Genomic DNA, 21,728 nt, shown 5'->3' with positions numbered 1-21,728 from the left:
AGCGTATTCATTGTTCTGATGGTCATCTAAAAAGGAAATTGTTCCCTACTCCCACCCCCAATCAGTTGTAATTATTTAATGCATTAAAAACTTGAAGTCTTTCGTGAAGTCCTACAGGCATTTATAAAATTATGTATTTGGTTCCTAGGATCACTTCAGTGATTCTACCCCTAAAATAATGATGCAGTAATCTAAAATTGGTGCAAGATCATTGCAATACACACATCATAAATTTATCAAAGGCAATACCCCTAATTATACTTTTGTCCTCTCAAATCAGAGGTTAGGACTGGCAGTGGGAGTATTTCAGGGGATGGATGTGCTGTGGGTGCCTCTGCCAAGGCAGTGCATCTGCCTCTGTCTGGGCTCAAAATCTTGGAGCAGCTCAGAGCTGCTGTTTCCCTCAGCTGTCTCAGTGCTGTGCTTGGCAGATTGTGTCTACTCCATACCCTGCAAATCCTACCTGGTTCTGGAACCTACAATGTATCTGACCACTGATTATACCAAGAGTGAAAGTAGTCAGCTGTATGCCAGTGGAGGCTGGGCTGTTTCATTAATAAAGGTAAACACATAATTTTTTAGAGGATTTGGTAAGTCCAGTATTTTTATTTTTGTTTTTTATACACTAATCTGATCTCCCAGGGGCATGCATACTCTTATTCGTGAGAAACAGTTTTGGATTTTCTTTGGTTTTGAGAGGAATTTGTTGTTCAACATAATCCAGTTTTGGGAAAAAAAATCCTTCTGTTATTAAGGAGGGTTTTTCAAGCTGCATCTTTTTCTTACATCAACAAAGACAAACAAACAAAGACAAAATTTGAACAAACCAGAACCTGAAAACAATCCACATGTGAGTGAACATTCCAACTGGTTATTAGCAGCACCACAGCAGCAGATGACAAATTGATTACTACTAGGGAAGTCCAAGCTTAGTGCTGAAGCTCTGTGTTCTGCCTTTAGAAATGTTCTGCAGCTCACAGGAGAGTTACAACCATCCAAAAATCAGAAAATATGTTACTAGCTTCAACTGTGCAAATGACATGGGGTGTCTTTTCTTCTTGATTGAAGTACTTTTTGAAGCTCTTGACAACAGTCCCAAATATTTTGGGATAAGCAGCAAGTGCTGCTTGCTTTCTTTGTTAAGAAAAACATATAATTTAAAGTGAAAGCCATTTTTATTGTAAAACCCAATATCAAATTTAATTTAAAATAACTGAAATTCAGCAAGCCTGGATTTTTGGACCAGTGCTTTCTTCCTCTGAAAATTTTTTTTACCTCATGCTGATACTGTGCTTGGAATAGAAGCTGAAATCAAGCAGAGCATTTATATTTCTGTAGAATTTTCCCATGTTAATGTTGGTTGGAGTAGGACTGGAAAATGGGTTTTTTTGCAAAGGAGAGTAACAGGTTTTGTTCAAACTTGGAAACAAATCTCTCTTGAGCCATCTGTTCAGACTAAAAGCAGTAGCAGCAGACCTGACCCCCTCCAGATGATGACCATGAGCTGCTCTGCCCAGAGCAGTCACCATTGCAAATTGCCCTTGAAAATCAAAATTTAAAAAATTCAATTCTGAATTTAGATGGGTTTTTTATATTTGCTAGTTTGAATGGGGTTTTTTTTCATGCTGCTGACTCAGTAAATTTCACAAAGATAGCTTCCACTTCATCAAATATTTAGTTTTTGTCACATGAAATCCATGTGACTACTCTTACAACTACAGTAACCAAATTGTATATTAGAGCCTTTCTTTTATGCTTTTATATCCTTTAATTCTGATTTATAGCTGCTATAGATCATGTTGCAGTCTGAAGTCTGATGTTGAAAATGGCTGTGACCTTTGAAAGAGGAGACAACACTATAAATTTGCTGTTGCAATGTTTTACACTAGTTTGGAAGTAAAATGCCAGATAAAGACAGGCTTTAGTGTGCCTGTGGAATATTCTTTTGGTTAAAAAATGACCAAAAAAAATCCAAGTAATTTATTTCAGTCTTTTCTTTTTTAATACAGGTGGGTGGGAGTATTTTTACTACAGGACAAACTGAGATGGCATATGTATACTGTTCTTTTGGGGCTTTTTTTATCCATAAGTGGTGAAAGTAAAGTAATGATGGCTAGAAAATCTTTCTGCTTTTTGGCATGTCTTGGAACTGAAAAGACTTTATAAATCATTAGCTGTACGTATTTACTACAGCACTACAGAAATGCTGTCCTTTCTGCTGAGGAAACATTGGGGCACCTCTCCCATGTCCCACAAATAATGCATGTCCAGAAAGCAGAGGTTCTGTGGGCATTGGGTTTCTCCTTCCACTTAAATTCTAGATGTGGAGAAAAACACTCCGTAATATTTATGACAAAATAGAAGGTTTCTGTTTTCTCTGTTATTGGTGATATGGTAAGATCATTATTAGTAGGGGTTAAGTGTTAGTTTCAGTTCTTTTGGTGATCTCATGATGTGGGCTATTTAGTGCTAAGACTGGAATTATGAAGACATCCAATTTATTTTACAGAAGCTACTGGCACAGAACCCCAGTTTTCATTCAACTCTTCTCTATGACCCACTCCATTGCTGACTTCTCTTGTTACGTCTCCTGTCTTCCATTTAACATGTATACTTCATTTTATTGCTATTAAGATTCAGGCTCCAATTATTTTTCAGTGCAACTGAGGATATGGAGTACAATCCTTTAATTAAAATCAAACAAACCCTTCCCCAGTACCTGTCTGTAATGTGGCATATGAGGAATTTCTTACATATCACACCAGCCAGGCTTTGTCTGACATTCATAAAAAACATGTAAAAATGTAAATGTGCAGAAATAGAGGAGTCACTGTAAGATTCTAGACTGTTCCTATTTCTTATACACCTTTGTTTTTTAGAGAAAAGAATCAGCTGACAGGGTCAAACACTGCCATATAAAATTAGACTGACTAAAAGAAATTAATCTTTGCAGCCCTGACTAATACATAATTTCACTCTTCTGCAGTAGCTAAGTGAGATTACAGCCTTTTCTATTTTGAGGTTTCTTAAGTATTTAAAGCCTTTGAAGTTTTTTTGAAAAAGCAGTCATGTCACTGCAGTGTTTAAAGGAAACTCTGCAGTTTTTTAACACCTCAGATTTTTTTTTTTCAAAAATGAATTTAATTTTTAATAGTAGTTTCATCTTTGGATTTTGAAATGTATTTTATTCATGTTCAAAGCATCTTCTGATAAGATTACTAAGGTGACTTTGAGCAATGACCCTTGTCATCACATTAACTGATTTAGAAATTTGGTTCACACTGTTTCTAAATGTTCCTTTCCTGTGGGATTTTAAAACAACTTTATTCTAAAAGTTCTACTAAGTACTACCATAATTCAGATCAAAACTATTTTTTAAAATCTAGTGAAAAAAAAAAAAAAAAAAAAAAAAGAAAAAAGAAAGTGAAATATATAGTTTATGAAAATGTTAAGTCTATTTAAATTTACTTCTTTGAGGCAGCCATCTCAACCATCTAAAAATAACCCTAAAGAAATGAGACTAGAACATTAATTTTTTTGCCATTCTTTTTTTTACTTAATATGAGGTAGATTTGTATATTGAAACACTTTTATAAGAAATCTGAGGTCAATAGGTTTTATTGTAATCCTGAAGCTTATAAAAACATGAGAAAGACACTAAGTGGATGAAAGCTGTGCTTTGAAGGTAGCTCAGCTTGTTTCAAGCATAAGTGGTCCTTGCCTTGTGCAGATGAAATCAGTGCATGTGACTACCCAAAGATGTTTCTGACTTGCTATGCACAATGTAAAGGGGACATTCTTCTCTTCATTCTCTTAATTCTGCCACCCAGCCTCAGTGTTATAAAGCTGAAAACACAAGACCCTTGGATTATGATTCCTGTATCTGATTTTGCAAGTGGCCTGAATTTTGGGAAGTATGGATTTCAGATCAATTACATATGAAATCAGTAGATTATATGCAGACATGCGACATGGAGATTCAAATACTCCTTGACCTTATACATAACTCTTCATTACAGTATTTCACTTTGTTTGAAAAGAGCCCAGATTCTAAGAAATAGGTTAATCCTTCCCTGTTGGCTATATAACATTTGCATGCCAAATGCTGGCTTTGTACCAGAAGATTCAGCTCATGGTTGATGCATTTAAACAACAATTCATCTACTGTTGTTCTCAAATGCAGGAACTTAAATTATTAATTACATTGAGTATTCACAAGCATAGCATAAAATGGTACCCTTCAGTGATTATAATAAAATTGAACTAATTCACAATTAATTGAAATTCTGGAGAAAAACTCTTGATTAAACTCAATCTGCTCTGGATTTCATTAAGTGAGAGATCTGTACTTTTACTCCATTAATACCTTTCAGAAATATTCCTGTTCCACCAAGTAACTAGAAACTGTCCAGATAACCTTAACTCTCATAATGTTTGTAATGAATCACTTAAACTGAACAGAGTATAAAAATTATAATATAACAAACTTTGTTCCTGCCTTCTCCCATGGGTTACAAAACACAGTCAGTGATTTCCTTTTACTCCACCAAACTGTGCCCAGCCATGGAGCTGTAAAAGGAAGGTGTTACCAGATTTAGAAGACTAAAAGAAAAGCTTTTATTTTTGTAAACATGGTCTTTCCATGAATGCTGTGAAATGCAGTCAGGCTTTTTCTGGTAAGCCATGGCAGGCATGAAGCTGGATAATCTTTAACTCTTGAGAAATACTTTGCTTTAGGCCTTTCCTCATAAACTCTGCCAGCTGTGGCTTGCTAAGTTGAATGGTGTCCACAGGGCCAGTAAGTTTATTTTCTCTCACATGCCTAATACATATAATGCATGTTCTGCAGTAATAAAGGTGAATGAGTAGTTCTTTTCAGCTAATAACATTGAGGAAAGATGGGCAGAATAACAAACATAATGCACTGTTAGCTAAAACTCCAGTAGGACTGCCTGTAATTTGTACCAACATGCCAGTATTTAACATAAAGTATGAATATCAAGAGCTTCTTTTATTACAAAGGCAGAATAGGCACCTTAATATGCTTTGCATCTAGCATGTTGTTTTGAAGAAAGAGGTCACTGAAGCCTTATTACCAACTGTGCTTTCAGTAGTACAGAAAGGTTCCCATCATTAGAGGAGATATGCCAATGTTTGTATTAATTGAATAGAGATTTTTTTCCTGACTTTTTAAGCTGGCAAAAATGCTTTTGCCAAACTGTAACAACTTTATTTAGTTCCAAGTGTATCTTGCATTTCAAGTGGCAACCTTGTTTCCAGTTTGTGGGACACAGTGTATATGCCAGATTTTTTTCAGTTTATTCTCAGCAAGGTTAACTGAAATTAGACCAACTGGACTAAATTACCCTTTCATATGGAAATTGTGTCACTGTTTAGATGTCAGAATAGGACATGTACAAAGGAGCTTAGTTCTTACATTGCTTTCCATAAAATAATGAATCTTGGAGCTCAGGGTCAAGGATCTCCTAGGTTGGCTTCATAAACTAGGGAAATTAATTTTCTCCTTATCCTCCCTCTGCTGTACCCTTTGAAAAGTTGCCGTGACTTTTCTTACACCAAAATACGTTGTTGCCTTTTCACAGAGAATTCCAATGTTTATTGGCAGCATTACAGTGATGTGTTGCACCAACAGCAGAGGAGGAGCTGGATTGCTTCTCCTCTGCCAAGAATCCAAATATCTGTGGATAGAGAATAGTCAGCTGTAGTCAGGTTGCTGGGTTTTGAGGCCTCAAATATCTTGCCTGTTTCACTTTATGGATTGTGAGTCAGGGGCAGTCCCTTGAGCCCTCAAACCTTCGAGTGTGTGGTCAGGTAAGAAAGGAGCACTGCCAAAGTTTCACTGCAAACTACTACCACAGTGTGCTACCAGAATTCTGCCATAGGACATTAAAATTTTGAGGTTTATAAAATCTTTTACTTCTTGGGAAAAAATGGATACTTTTAAAATTGATATCGTATTTCTGAAGCACAATAGGAGAACATGCTAAAGCACGTGATGCTGGGGAATTTGAAGCAACTTTCAGCATTTGCTAAATTGCACCTAGTGTGTGATAATTCTTTATTCAATGCCAGTTTTGGTGTAGGTATTTTCCAATTTAATTATTTTTATACTGGAACCTGAATTCAAAGTGTATCTTCTGCTAGAGAGTGCCAATCAAATGAAGTGCATCCATGGAAGTACACGTTTTCCTGGATGAACAAACAGATGCAGCTCTAAACAGTGGCATTGTGATGAGAGGGAAGGTCTTCAGTAGTAGCAATTCCTAGAACTGCTCATGGGGAAAAGCTGCACCTTTCTGAATTTCATGTTTCTGCATCCATATGTGCTTCTAGAAAATGAGTTAAATACCTTTAACTTTGGCAGGTATCTTTCTTGACCATGTCAACTTCTATGATCCTAATATTATTTGAAGTTCTGTTCTTTTTTTTTTTTAATTTTTATGTAATCTTTGTTACTCTTCAGTACCAGAAGTCCTTAAATGATTGGAATAGATGTGCAGTTACCAAGTGTTGAAATAGTGCTGGACATCATGTCATGCTAGTCCAGCCTCCTCCTTTTATAGGTTAGCACAAGGCTGCTCTGTAAACAGCCTCCGTGTCTTTGGTGGATCCTTGCCCACAGCAGGAGAATGGTTTATTTGCAGAGTTCTAGGGCAGTGAGGAGCTTTCACCTCACTGAACTTCATGGCAAGCTCTAGCCCCAGGTTAGAAAACTGAAACCTCACCAACTTGGACTACTCTTCTAATCTAGCAACCAGAGAAAAATAATGAGTATCTGTTTGGTTACTTTTAACTGTTTGGAGAAATTATAATCATGTCATCTACTGTACCCCCAAAGGGTGGTCAGCTCCAGCTGCCACAGATGAAACCTCTCTCTATGACCTAGAAATCCCCTGAAGAAAGATACACAAGTGGGAAATTACAAAGGTCACACCCAGCATGTTCACATTGTGAAAGCCGTGCTGTAGTGCTCGTGGAGCAGAGAAGCAGTGCTCCAGTGATGCAGCAGCCTGTTGTTACCTGGCTTTGCTTAGTGCAGAGTGCTGTATTAGTTTCACTTCTCAGGCAGCAGAAGCATGGGCTGCTTGGGTCAACTCTTCATTCAGCTTTAACAACATTAAATAAGCTCAAGAAGGTTTTCTTGGCAGCTGCATTCAGCAGAGCACTGAGTGCTACTCACTTAGGTATACTGGCTAATGTAAAGCCCTAAAATTCTGAATCATATGAAACAATTTTAGTAGACTTTCTTCTTTTGAACTGCTTTATTTAAATACAAGTAACAACAGCAGGTCTTTTATTAATAATAAAGCACAAAGCATGTTGTTCTTTTTCACTGGGCTTGCTGTTTTTAGTGAACAATTTTTTTCATATTTAGGTATGTATGCATAGAATATTTTCCTGTTTACCTGTTCACTTTCTTAGTCCTTTCTTCTAGAGTTTATTAATTGTATATGGTTAGTAGACATTTTGTGCCTCCATTGTAAGATATTAATCACTGATACCAGCAGATACCACTGATAAATAGTTCCAATGCAGTTGTTGGGTAATAGAAACCCTCATTCACCAGCCTATATTCTCACTGCTCAGAATAATTAATTAATCAAATAAACATCCTCATGTGCAGCAAATACTCATCTCTATTCTGAAATCAGTACTGTGTGGCTCTGTAATGAGGGGATATGTTCAGTGAATTTAATTTATGAAAACAAACTACCAACCTCAACAGTTATTTGTAATTTGTGTATTTTACCCACTTTTCTGGCTTGTTTGTTTAAAAATGCTCTATAAATTAATCTGTTATTTTTCTTTCTTGTGCCCTTGTCCTTTCCAAGGTTACGCCTTTCTGCTGTTCCAGGAAGAAAGCTCTGTACAAGCTCTCATAGATGCCTGTCTGGAAGAAGATGGAAAACTTTACCTATGTGTGTCAAGTCCCACAATCAAAGATAAACCAGTAAGTAGCTTATGCCATGACACTTATGCTGGTTGCTAACCCATTTGTTGTTACTGTTTTCAGTTAATAAATACATAAACAATACTTAGAGTTAATTATTTGTTGTTTCCTGTTTCTGACCTTGCTGTTACATTGAATTGACTTCCTGTATCAGTATAACATGGTTTTAACATTTAATTTTTTCTGATAAATGCCATGTTCAATTAAATTTTATATTTGGTACTCCTGGTATGCTTTAGGAGTGTGCATCCTTTTACAGTGTTAGCTGTAAAACAATGGAATGGTAATTTTTCATCTATTTGATTTGAGAGAGAAGAAAGCCTTATGTGATTAAATGAAGAAACTTAACCCTGCCAAGTTAAGATCGAGATAGCATTAAATATCCCCTGTATTTTGTTAGGTTTTTTAATTATTATTTTTTATGCATTCAATAGCTAATCAACTTATAATTTAGGCCTCATTTACCTTATAGAAACTATGGGGTAAAATCAATCACTGCAGGCAGCTGTACCAGAATAGAAGACATACAGTAGCCTGTTTTTATTGTTCACATCTCTAACATTCTTTAATGCTGGTCCTTTTTTGTGCCTATAGAGATAAACAATTGAGGTGAAAACTGCAGACAAATAAGATAAGATAAAAAATGTGCTGCCTTTTAAAAGTATTATTAAAAATCTTGCAGAGATGAATGAACAACCCAGGACTGCAGAACAGTGAGCAGGTTGTATGATTCCTAGGATCAAAAAAATGGATTGATGAACAGCTTTATCTAAGTAACTTCTGAGCAGCTTTTTTTCTGTTTAATCTAAAGATTTCTTATCAGCTGTGTTGCTTGCTGCTCAACAGAAAAAGACATTCACATATTATACAAACTCCTTTTGTATCCAAGCACAGAAATTAATTTTATCAGCTCCTATCAGTGCTTTTAAATTTGTGGATCATTGTGTGTCATTTCAGGAAAGCCAGAAGCCCAAACTGCAACTGTAAATGCACATATGTGGTAAAATGTTCTGAAAGTCCTTTCACAGGTTTCTTCCCATGATGGCGATTAGGGGCAGGGAATTAATGAGCGTAGGAGTTTGTCATGAGGACATTTAACTCAAGCCTGGCCTCTAGAGGTGATAAATGAGTTGTCCCCCTTCTTTCAGATACTTAGATAAGTATGTTCTCAAATTGTCTTGGTTCTTATAAAACCAACTTACTGCTTTTGAAATGTTCAAATTTTGTTTTTAATTATAGGAAGATTTGGCCAGTTTTTCTTAATTTTAATTAAGTAGCCAAGCTCCTGTGCTAAAAATGATCCTTAATACAGGTGCAAATTCGACCTTGGAACCTAAGTGACAGTGACTTTGTGATGGATGGGTCTCAGCCTTTGGATCCAAGAAAAACAATCTTTGTTGGAGGAGTTCCACGGCCTCTCCGAGCTGGTGAGTAGAAGGAAATACAGGACATGAAGCAGACTAAGTAGAAAAAATGAGGAAAGATAAATAGCATCTGTAAGAGATCAGAAAATGGACTCTGTGTTTTCCAAAGATCACAGCTTGCTTTCTAATACAAGGAGTCTCTTCCTGTTTGCAAAATACAGTGAACATTTTTTATCTTTTAAATAGATTACTAATTAGGATTGCCAGTAGAAAGAGTTTTCCCCAGTTTTGCATAACATCCTAGAACTTAGCTGATTTTTTGTAATGTAGACCATCTTAATCTGAACCCTGATTTGTTTGCTGAGGTGCAGACAAGTTTCCTTTTCCTTTGACTAGAAGACAAAGAGCAGAGCCTTTCCAAACCAATTCCAACCTCAGCCCTATGACTTCTGTTTCCCTTTTATTCAACCCTTATCTTAATTCTTCCATGGAGCTATGGACATGGCCTCTTAGCTATTGTCCCAAAAAATTTCTTCCAGCCCAGGTCTCTTGGTGGCCTCACGTGGAAGAGCATTTTCCAGACTTACTCCTAATGTAACTTCTCTCAATTTTTTTTTCTTCACCCTTAGCTCTTTTTCTTCACTTTTATTTGCAGAGCCATGGACAAGACTCCTTAGCTTTTGGCCAGAGGAAAGGTTTATCCCAGCCCAGGATTCCTGGCAGTCCTCATTTTGTTTTGAAGGCCCCATTTGAGCACTGGTCCCAATTGTAGCTCAACCCTAATTTCTTTCTTCTAAATTCTGACATTTTTGGTGAGCCAACGACAGAGTCATGAAGCAATTTAAAACATTTCTCCTAGCCAGATCTTTTGGCAGCCCTCACTTCTGTTTATACTCCCTTTCCAGCCTGACTCCAAGGCAGCTGCACGGTTTGTCTTTCTCATCCTCTCAATCCTAATCCTAATCCTGGGAAACTGTAGTAGACACTACACTCCATCACTGTCTGGAAGAAAGACTTTCCTTGTAGCCCTCAGTTTCCTTCAGCAGCCACTTTCCAGCACACTGGAACTGGATTTTGCCTAATCCTAAATCTTTTGGGAAGCTATACCAACATCCCCCAGCCATTGATGACAGTAAGATTTCTCTTATTCCATGTTTCTTGGCAGCCTTCACTTTCCTCACCGTCTTAAAATAAGGCCCAACTTGTAAGGTGGTAATTATGTAAATAGTAACAATTAAACCTTAGCTCATTCCTAATGAATGCCTTTGTAAAACTGTATGCCATTTGGCCTGTCATAGATCACATTTGAAATGGATTACATTTGAAAACTGATGCCTTTAAATAGGTAACTTCTCCAAAGCAGACAAATAGTTTCATTTTTTTCTTTGTTTGCAGCTTTAAATATCAGGTAAAGAAGTTTTTCCTAAGATATTTGGACACTGCCTGGTTTCCTTACCCTGGAATCCTATATATTCTTTCTCTATTGGCAAGACTAACTTAGTGGAGCTACTGTAGTAATTGTATTCATGATGTTTATTCTGTACTGTTGCCTTCTGAGATCACTACCCAAGTGATGATTCCAAATCATTAGAAAGCAGAAGAATGTATTAATCACTACATTATGAGGGTAGGTTTTCCTTACTCTTTGGAGCAGAAGTATCACCTGGTTTGGTAGAATGAGTCAGATATTGGTTTGCTTGTTGCAAATGGACAAGTTAGCATACAGTCTTCCCTGCACACAGATTTATACAAACACATATACCTAGTCAATTTACTAATTTTGGGACAACTAGGGGAATTTAAATGTTCAGTATTTGTGAGTTTAAATTTTATTTTGGGTAGTTAAATGGTAACTTGCTACAGAAAGTGTTTTCACATATTAGCACTAGAAAATGGCTGACTTGGCAGGGCCTGTACAGGTCTCAGTTCTTGCATTGTCCATCTGACAAATTTGTTGGCCTATGGGGATTTACAGAGAGCTTGGCTCAGTGGCCATACAACCTTGCATAATTTACATGGCTCTTCCCTGCTTTCTTCAGCCTCTTTACTATTTCCTTCAGTTCTTTCCCTTAACTTTCCTTCTGTTTGTGTCCCAGCCGTGCACTCAACCTGTCTGATTTTATGAATGATATTTATAACTTCTTTAGAGTTACTGTTAATAACATGAAAAGCAACAAACCATTTCAAAAGCTCCACAACCAAGATAATGTTCTACCAAAATACTATTTTAAATCGCATCTATAATATAGGCTTGCTTTAGCTGCAGGAACTTTGGGTGTTTCACAGATTTTTGTTTCAAATGTGAAATGCATCTTTGATATCTTTTGAACCTTAGTACTTAGGGGAAAATATCAGATTTTAAAACCAGGAATATCCCTAAGTGATCTTAGATATAAACTAGCATTAAAAAGCCTACCAAGTACTAGAGCTTTAATACGCAATACTGTAAATTCTTGTTCATCTGATACCTACTTTAACAGCATAACTCTGCATTTTTTCCACACTTCAGCCACATCAACTTTTTACAGATTCTGGTTTTTGCCATTATGTTTTACTATAATTCATGTAAGGTTGATTGAATCTGTGTTTCACTTCGGAATTTTAGACTTTGGAAGACACATCTGATAAGGCAAATGGTGCTTTTTTAAATGCAACAATCCAAATGCAACGCCATGATTTATGTTAAATCTGTTATATTTAAAAATTGGCTTCTTGCAGTTGAATTGGCAATGATTATGGACCGTTTATATGGAGGTGTCTGCTATGCTGGCATTGATACAGACCCAGAGCTGAAGTACCCCAAAGGTGCTGGCAGAGTGGCTTTCTCCAATCAGCAGAGCTATATTGCTGCTATCAGTGCTCGCTTTGTCCAGCTCCAACACAATGACATTGATAAACGGGTAAGTAAAGCAGCATGGAGCAGAATGGCTGTTACCAGACTGTACAGGTATTTAACAAATCCTTATTGGAATTGTGTTGGAGAACATTAAGTTCTGTTCTTCAGATGACATTTGTCAATTTTTTAAAAGCTTTTTTTAAGCCTCTAAAGCAGAGTGAAAAAATACTCTAAACATACTGGGTTTAGTGCTAAACCCAGCAAATAGCTGATTGTAAGCTCGTTAGTCCTTGGTTCTCTTTTGAATTCCATAGGTCAAATTCCATAGCATTTCCTGGCTTCTTTCTCCTCCTTTAGATGTTTGCTCATTGTGCATCAGTGGCTTTTAGTTTAGTGACTACTTTTATAGTTTCTGAGAGTTTTGCTATTATTAGGTCATTTTCTGTCAGTAGTGTAGGTCTAGAGTTGAGGTCCTTAAAGGACAGGTTTATGGTAATTAAAACAGGTAATGCTGACCTCAAAAGTCTTCAGAATTATTTAACTAAAACCAAATACCAAGAGGTGCTTGATAGGCAGAAGGGTGAGAAATGAGATTATTTTTTTCAGTCCATATGAAATCGCTAAAGGGCTTTTCAAATATGGAGTGAAGTTACAGTATTCACTGAAATTTGACTTGAACACATTAAAAGAAAGCATTACTTACTTTCCAAATTTTTTTCCTTTAGACCTTCTGTCTTCACCTCCTGATTACACATAGAAACAACACCCTTGTTTTGAGAGCTCTGCATTTAGAATTATTCAAAAGGACACATGGCATGGACTGCTGCTATGTATTTTTCTGACAGGGATGGCTTGTTTTTTCCTTAATCTGGTGTAAATGATTTCTTCAGAAGTCAGTTTAACAGGTACTAGGTGTGTCTATTGTGTGCAATATGCATATAAATCTGCACAGCTGCAAAGTTCAAACTTTTGACTTTGTCTTTACAAATCTGAATTATACTTTTTGTCAGTTTTGAGGAGGTGATGGAGTTATAAGTCCTCAAACAATTTGTGTATGGTGCTTTACACCATATTACATTAACTAAGACAAGGCTATTCCTAAGCATTTCTTGTCCATTAGATTCTGAAAAATCTTACAGAGAGATTAAGAAGATTACTTTTGGAGTCTTAATTACACATTGAACCCTTTGAGATTTATATATCAGCCATGCTTGCTATACGGGGCCTTCTAAGCTTTAGGCTAAACCCACAAAAGGTCACTAGCTAGTAATTTTTTTCATCAGTCTGTTCTTTTTTTCATTTGGTGGACTCATAATTTAAGTTTATTTAGTTATCTTTTGTCTATTTCAAAAATAGATTTATGTGTGAGTTTGGAGCAGTATGAAGTTTCTTAATGAGTCCTTAAATTTTAATCTAATCTATTCAAATCCCTGAACTGCACAGCCAACTTTCTTAAAATTATTTCACTAGTAACCAATGCAAGAAAAGATGAGAGAGACAGAAAGAGACTCTATTTGAGACCTTCACAATTCATGCTTGGGAAATTTGAGTAGGTGGGGATCTAGAGCTGTGCTGGACATTGGACCTGCTTTCTTCCAATTTCATTTGAGACAGTGCTGTTTTATTTTACATGATGCTTCTAATTTTAGTGGTATGGCATCTGATATGCAAAATGGCAGTTCCTCAGACTTGTTCCATGCAATACTAGTAGCAGGGTGTAATTAAAAAATAGATTGGCAGCCCAAGCTGTTCCTTAGGCAAGAAATACAACTCACTATAGAAGCTTTACTTCAAAGGAGTAAAATTTATTGAAGTGTGATCGGGATAAGCAGAAGTAAATTCAGCATAAAGTTTTTTGTAGAATGTTTCTTGACTTTCAGCTTAACATCTCATGCTACGTTTCTTTAAATCTCTGTGTATTTAAGTGTTGTTACTAGACTCAGGTTTTCCTCGCAATATACAAATTGTGCTGGACTAGCACTTGCACAGTTACAGCAAAATTATTTATAATAAATATATACTTCAATTTTTTCTGTCTTTTCTAGTGCAGTTGACTGTACTTAAACCCCTTTATAAATAGCATCAGAGAGCCATAAGAATTAGACATGCATGAACTCATGATTTCCCTGTGATGAATGAACACTCAATTTAAATGTGTAGGCACAATTCACAGGAACATATTCAATGTCTGTAATAGCATTATTGCAAGTGCCTAATCATGCATCAGTCCTGCTGTGTTTGGCACAAATGCTTTAAGAACAAAAGGCATTCCAGCCCTAAGTTGTTTACAGCTGAGTGTAGGACTAAAGTCAGCAGCTCTCCAGACTATTTGTAATTGATGGCAAGGTCCTAGTTGGAACTACAGTGAAATTTTATTCCACCTCAAGAGCGAAAAATCTCTAGATAGTGATTTTGCCAACAAAATGGAGAGTATTAATACAAGTGCATTTAATTTTGTTTCATTTGAATTTCTTGTTAGTCTGGTTCTGCATTTTGCAAATTACAAAAAAACAGACAAAAAAAATCTTCTGAGGAAAAAACTTCTGAAACTCATTAGACCTCTGAAGTTTAGAAATATAATTTTGTTCGTTATAAGTTTTCTTCCTAAATGCTGCTCACATGGCCTGCCCCTGTTGTTAGTCTATTCAGATTCCTGGAGCTTTCTTAGTGGAAAATCCTTGGAGATTTTTACTGTACTTCCATATTAGTGCTTTCCCAGACCCAGCTTTTCCAAGGAATATTGATTAGTTACGAAAGCACACCCTTCTTTCTTGAGGTTTTCTGACAGGTAAAGCGCATGGTATGAAAATTTAACTACCAACCTCTTGGATTAATCCTGCATCAGCTGAAACCCTTCACAGAAGAGACAGAATTAAAATATTGGGGTTTGTGTTGTTGCTTAGCGAAACTATGAAACATTCTTACAGTTGTTTTCTTGTCCCTGGTGCAGGTGGAAGTGAAGCCATACGTGCTGGATGATCAGATGTGTGACGAATGCCAGGGCACTCGCTGCGGTGGAAAATTTGCTCCATTCTTTTGTGCCAATGTTACCTGCTTGCAGTATTACTGTGAATACTGCTGGGCCAGCATACACTCTCGTGCTGGGCGGGAGTTCCACAAACCACTGGTAAAGGAGGGAGGTGACCGGCCCCGCCACGTCCCGTTCCGCTGGAGCTGAACCCCGGCCGCACCCAGCAAGAAGTACTGGAGTAAATAAAATTGAGTGAAAAGAGAGCGCTGCCTCAGGGCTTAGTGTTCTGGAAATCTGTGCATTCGTCCTCGACTTTAATGAAGATATGGGTCTTTTTATTACTATTATTATTATTTACAGTCACATTACTGAACTCAGTGTCCAGTATAATACAAACCGGCAGAGTGTAACTGTACTGATTTTGCACTTTGATTCACACAAACATCTGCTTGGTACCTTAATTTCCTACACAAGACTTGTCACTAGTGACATTATGTAGACTGCCATTCTCATCAGTCTTCCTGGGCTGATGCGTATGTGATGAAGATTTTTTTATTGTAATTATAATTATTTTTATTTTTAAACTGGAGCATGCACTTATTTTCAGAAATTTAGACTTGCCCCTAGCAGATGACTTACCAAAGGTAATATTCACGAGTAGGTGGCAGATGTAGCAAAAACTTAAACAGATATTCAGCAATCATTAGTTTGGGTCATTTAGAATAGTAATAACCCTTAAAGAAAATAAGCCTTTAGTTGCTCTCAATTTTGACTTGTAAGGATGATACCTCATAAGCTGGATCAGACTTTTTTCTTTTATTTTGCTGAGGGTTTTTTTTTTGTTTGTTTGTTTGTTTGTTCTGTTTTGTTGGGTTTTTTGTTTTGTTCTGTTAGGTCTTTTAGTGTTATGTAAATGTATGCTGCAATAGCTTTTGCTGCTATTAAAATGGTATTACTAATACCATAATACTCTATTCAGGCTAGGGTATCAATTAAAAATGAATATGTGATTAAAATAGTGATGGCTGCTGAAAGGAGATCAGTATAGCATACAGAAAAGCTTCCAAGGAAGGTCAATATTTTTTGACTGCATGTTTACTTAATCAGGTTGCTGCATGCAATAAATTTTATATATGTCTAATATAAAACTTGCCCACAATGCACAAATTATGAATCTACGTAGGCTACAAAATGCTCAGTAACAAAAAAAATTTGATTACTGACTGGAGGAAGGCATGCCTCAGTAAATGTAATGCTTCTGAAATTAGGATCAGCCCATTACAGAATGACCTATATTACAACAAATATAAAAACTAGCTGTAGGATATTCTTAAAAAAAATTTGTGGATGGTAGATGAAGTACTTTGCGGTGCTCTGTTATATATCGTGCAATTTATTTTATATAGTAAAGTGATTATGTCTAGTACTGTGATCAAACTTAACTGTTAAAGCCTCTGTATCTGACATTAACACATTTTTGACAGTTCATAACAGGTACATAAACAGAAATGAGCTCTTAGTTACAATCTCTTCCCTAATGCTTGCATCATTTACGTAGCTGCAGACCTTGTCCAGAAAACCAAAGAGCTCATGCTGGCGTACATACACTACCGATTAGCTAGTCTGTCAAACTACTAACCTAGGCACATTTAAGAAAGTTAGGAAACAAAGTGGTGCTAAAGAAATGTCTGCATATTAAAGTAACATGAGATGTCTGCTCTGTGGATGTGGCGTTATCTCTCTAATCCCTGGATGTATCCTGTGAAGCTTGAATACAATTAAGACCTGCTAACACAGTGGACATTTTTTTAGCATGAACTATGGGGCTGCAGATAGCATATAAATATAAACACACTTGGTATACTAATGATTGTGAGAATGTGTACACTATTTTTTTTTCTTTTTCCTCCTTTGTTTTTGCAGTTCTGGGGACAATCTGACTGGATATGACACCGCATAGTAGATTTAAATGTTCTGGGTTTTGTTTGTTGTGATGTCCTTCTTTGTGTCTAATTTAGTAAGTTGGTTTTCCCGATGTTTAGTTGCAAGTATTGGCTTTGAAAGGATTTTTTTCTGTTTTTGGAGAAAAAAAAAAGAAAAAATAGTTTTTTACTGGTTTAAAATGCTTATTATAATTATCCCTTTTGAAGTTACTTCTGGGCGGTTTTGTGATATTGCTTTCCCAGCCCAGGTGTCCTTTTTGTTTTTTTTCATCTGTACAAGACATTTTGTTATGCACTACTTTTTGTATCTAGACAGTTTTCAACAGTTGGCTGATGATTTTTTTTAAAGAAAAAGGCATGCTTTCTGACTGACATGATCTTTTGCAATACCTCAATTTTGAAATATAGGAAAGAAAATGATATTTTCTAAGTAAGTTTATTCAGAAAAATATATATTAATTTAATTCTGCAAGAAAAATGATTTAACAGATGGGTAACTTTATTTTTTTCATGCTTATTTGAGTTTTTTTGAAAATGAAGAAGTTAGAGCTTTATAACTGTAATATTAAAGATCATAGCTAACCTACAGAAGTCTACCTAATTATGTGAAAGAAGTAAACCTTTTTGAAGAATACCCCTCTTTCATGTAGAAAAATACTCCCAGAGAGAAAGAGAGCGAGAGCGAGAGAAGCTGGAAAATGTACAATATAGCATAATGTTGGATTAAATCTGAAACAAAATCATCATAAAGAACAGGTGTAAACACAAACTCCATTTGGTGCTGAAAGTTGTGAATAGAAGGTGAAAAAATATTTTCCCTTAATTTGTATATTTATAATCAAGTGTGATTATGCACGACTGACCAGAATTGTGAGAGTTCTTCTGTTTGTATTTTTTTAAAGAGAACTTTTTTTAGTTTATTAAATTATGACATGCTCCCTTTTGTTTTGTAAATGAATGTGCCCCTGAGTTGTTAATATGTTATATTAAAAGAGGGTCCTTCAAAAAAAGTTATTTTTTAAAATATGGAGTTCTGAACTGCAACTTGACTAAGAAGCCCCTGGGTACAACAGGTCCTATTGTGGCCTTTTCTGATGTGAGACTTGAACTAGTCGATTTTTTTGAAGGCTAACCTAACCTCGACTATTTGTTGTTATGTGCAATACTGTTTGTACTGTTTGTATAAAAAAAAAGAAAAATGAAAAGAAAAAAGGCATAAATCTTTATTGCAGATTTATTTTCATTGCAGACTTTAGACATTGTGATTCACTAAAATCATTTTTCTACTGTCAAATATGTACCTTTTCTTCATGCTGGTATTTTTTCAATAGTAATGTAGCCTTTGTACTGAGACAAATTTTCATTGTTATTTTTAGAAAGATTTTTTGCTAAGAAAAAAATTAAACATATTTACATATTTTTCATTTTTATTTCGTATTTTCTTTAAGGAGTGCTTTCTCAACCATTAATATAGTTGTTTCTGGGAGAGACTTTCATATCTGGTCAATGTCATTAATATTATTTTGTATTTTTACTTGGAATAAATTAATTTTATGATGCTGATTCTTTAAAAGTTTATTTTTTTCATTTTCAGTTATTTTTGAAGCTAAAATCTTTGTAATATTGTTACTAAAGTGTCTAGTTTTTTGAAATGCAAAGCTTTATGTATTAACTTGCTGATGTGGTTTACAATAGTGTGGCAATGATGAAAATGGTTGGTTATGTAAAGTGATTGGAAAATTGTAACAAAGAATTGGGCAATAAAATGACAGAATGAAGCAGAAAAAACGTGATATTTTGAAAAGCCTTTTCCTTTATCAAAATGATTTAGGGAGATAATAGGGATGTCACAGTACCAGTTCGCTGTCTAGATTTATACACCACCAGTGTTGATGAAATACTATTGCCGTTATAAGGAACTAAATCTATTGAACAATGGGTTTTTGACCCTGCCCATTCAGCATAACTCTTCATTACTTTTCTTGTCATGAACTCAATAAACTCTCTTTTCAATAGCCTTAGAGTGAACCTCCTAAAATATATATTCTTCATTGTATTTTGCCACCGTGTCATTTATTTGATGAAATTGCCCCTTTCCTGCACAAGTCCCTCTCTGCATGCGTTTCTCAGTGGCAGTGTGGAGCAGACTGTCGGTGCCCACAGCATTTCCTAACCCAGCCACCCCACATGGGTGGGAGCTGCCAAGTTAATGCAAAACACTCTCTGTCCATCCCCTGGTAGCAATGCAGTAACTCATATTGCCACCACGTCTGAACATCCGTTCAGCTTCTTTGTCTTTCTACGTTCTTCTCTGCCTCTTTTGTGTCTTTTGTCCTTTTTTTTCTTTTGTATTGGCAATACCAAGGGCCAGTATCAAACGCTTTTCACCTCCATTTCCATCACCTTTGTTTCCCTATGCAGCCAGAAGAAACCCCTTCCTGAAGCCAGTGACTCTGTTCTGGCACCTGAAACAATCCAGACTAAAACTGGTGTTGCGTAAACAGGGCATACAATGACTTTCTCTAGACAAAACTCTCGCTTCCACAAGTTGCTGATGACCTTTTAGACTTAACTTCTGCTCGAGTGTTAGAGTGGCTCATCCGTGACTTGTGGGAAGAAATATGCCCAGAGTTGGTCTATTGTGTATCCTCTGTGTGTTCAGTTCTGTAAGTAATGTATAGACTAGATCAAATAGTGAAGTAAAATTTAGACTCAAATTAGGTACTACTGGTTGGAATGTACACAAATTGCAAACAAAGGAGATTAAGGAATGAAAAGGGAATAAAAAATTCCTGCTAAGTGGTACAAAGTTTATGCTTATATTTCTGCCGACATGCTTGTATTTTATAGCCTGCTAGCAAGGCATGGGCTAAAACAAATTGTATTGCAAATATGCAGTTAGCAAATAACTTTGCTGATTTCACTATCTGTTAGAGTAGTAAAAAAAAAAAAAAAAAAAAAAAAAAGAAAAAAAAAAAAAGAAAAAAAAGGCGCTTAACTGGGAAAAGCTCCCATGTTAATATTTCAGTATTGTGACATCTCTACTTGCAAGGTATGAGTGAAAGATTAGTCACAGATTTGTAGAAATGTCTCTTTTGTTTAATCTGGCTTGTATGTAGTTGCTTTTATGCTGGTTTGTATGATGTCAGCTAAACCCTTTTTCTTTTCCTTCCTTTCTTTCTTTTTTTTTAAACAGACAAACTTCTTAATCTCTGCTGCTATAGTGTTCTATCATACCACGGAGTATTTTATATACATGTTAGTGACTACTCTATACCCCAAATGGGTAGCTGGTCAGAAATCACATTGGTCACCTAAGTCTGACACAACTCAAATTTACAAGACAAAAAGTTCATCAGTAAGTAGAAAACCAGGGTGCTAACGAGATAATTTTTGCTCTTTTTTCTTTCCTGGATGTAGTTCTGTTGGGGTATAAAGTATTAGATATTTGTAATTTTACTGTCAAACTAATGGACATAACTTTTAGAGCATTCACAGCTAAGATCTCTGTACTTGTTTTTCAACTAATTTTAAATGTACTGTATCTTTTATTACATGTTCTCTTAGATTGTTTTTTGCTAGTAATTCTAACAAGGCTTCTTCCTTTTTGGCTTGGACTAATGCTTGTATGGAACTGCAGTACTGTGACTAAACATGGAGCTCAATGCTGCTATTGCTTACAACTGCTTAAACTTTGTAGTTTGAACTTTATTTTTTTCTGTAATAACTTATTAAATATAGTTGTATGAAGTACTGATATTTGTCATCCTTTGCACATGCTAAGGAAATCTTGGGATATGCATTATGGGAATGTAAACAAGATATGAAACCCCCAAATCTTGTACTGGAAAACTGTTTACTAGATAAGATTAAGCAAAGACACACCTTACATGCACACAAACTGTCTTTTCTAGTTATTTTATAATGCAAGTGTATGGTCCAATTATGTATTCTCTCTAAAATGGAAAAGCCACCTTAAAGAGGTATTTATTATGCTAAACTGAATGTAAATACAAAAATATATATGATGGAAATATTTCTGGGAATGTAGAAGCAAGTGCCTTAAGAAAAGGAACTGTTGAATTATTTTCTGTGAGCTAAAGAGAAGTTGCTGGCTAACATATTGCACTCTTTTATTAGCAGTTTAACAGCGCTTGCAGGCAGAAGTTAGACTGATCCGTTAAAAAAAAAGTAATAAGAACTGAAACAGAAGTTTGTAAAAGTTTATTTTTTAAGAATATGAGACAATTAAAGCTCAGCAACACAGCTGTTTTGAATGCCACAGGACACTTCTTTGAAAAAATGTGAATTCTTCTATGTCAGGCCAAGTGAAAGCCTCAAGAATAGTGCATGGTCTGTCACTGCTTCCTTTCAGTGGCTACAAGAGCCCTGCTGGAACTATCAGCACTAGAAATTGCAGGCTGACTTGTTTTCAAACTGGTAGTGAGTAACCGTAGCTATCAGGAGAATGGTCTGACTGCTCTGCCAGGAGAAGTGCTTTTACAAGGCAGTGATCTGTAATATTCATTCCTGGACTGAATGGAATGTATGAGAAGCTGTGAACTTCTCACTTCAGAGCTAGATTTGAGAAGGGAATTCTTAAAAATACCTTCCAATTAATTGCTTAGTGTAGCCTCTCACA

General features: G+C 35.9%; 1 protein-coding gene across 7 annotated transcripts in view; it reads left to right on the top strand.

The window, feature by feature from the left end:
* CPEB3 (cytoplasmic polyadenylation element binding protein 3) overlaps positions 1–18,874 on the top strand; it is a 79,986-nt gene extending 61,112 nt beyond the window's left edge. For all 7 annotated transcript variants that reach the window (XM_041461422.1, XM_041461425.1, XM_041461427.1 and 4 more), the window contains exons 7-10: positions 7,854–7,972; positions 9,285–9,399; positions 12,055–12,236; positions 15,123–18,874. In XM_041461422.1, coding sequence (XP_041317356.1) covers positions 7,854–7,972; positions 9,285–9,399; positions 12,055–12,236; positions 15,123–15,350 — 644 coding nt within the window. In that variant the 3' untranslated portion in view covers positions 15,351–18,874. The remainder of the gene's footprint in view (positions 1–7,853; positions 7,973–9,284; positions 9,400–12,054; positions 12,237–15,122) is intronic.
* The last annotated feature ends 2,854 nt before the right edge of the window (positions 18,875–21,728 follow it).

Source organism: Pyrgilauda ruficollis, unplaced genomic scaffold (genome assembly GCF_017590135.1).
Source record: "Pyrgilauda ruficollis isolate IOZ18807 unplaced genomic scaffold, ASM1759013v1 scaffold15, whole genome shotgun sequence".
Classification (NCBI taxonomy): Eukaryota; Metazoa; Chordata; class Aves; order Passeriformes; family Passeridae; genus Pyrgilauda; species Pyrgilauda ruficollis.
This window is presented reverse-complemented; position numbering and strand designations above follow the sequence as displayed.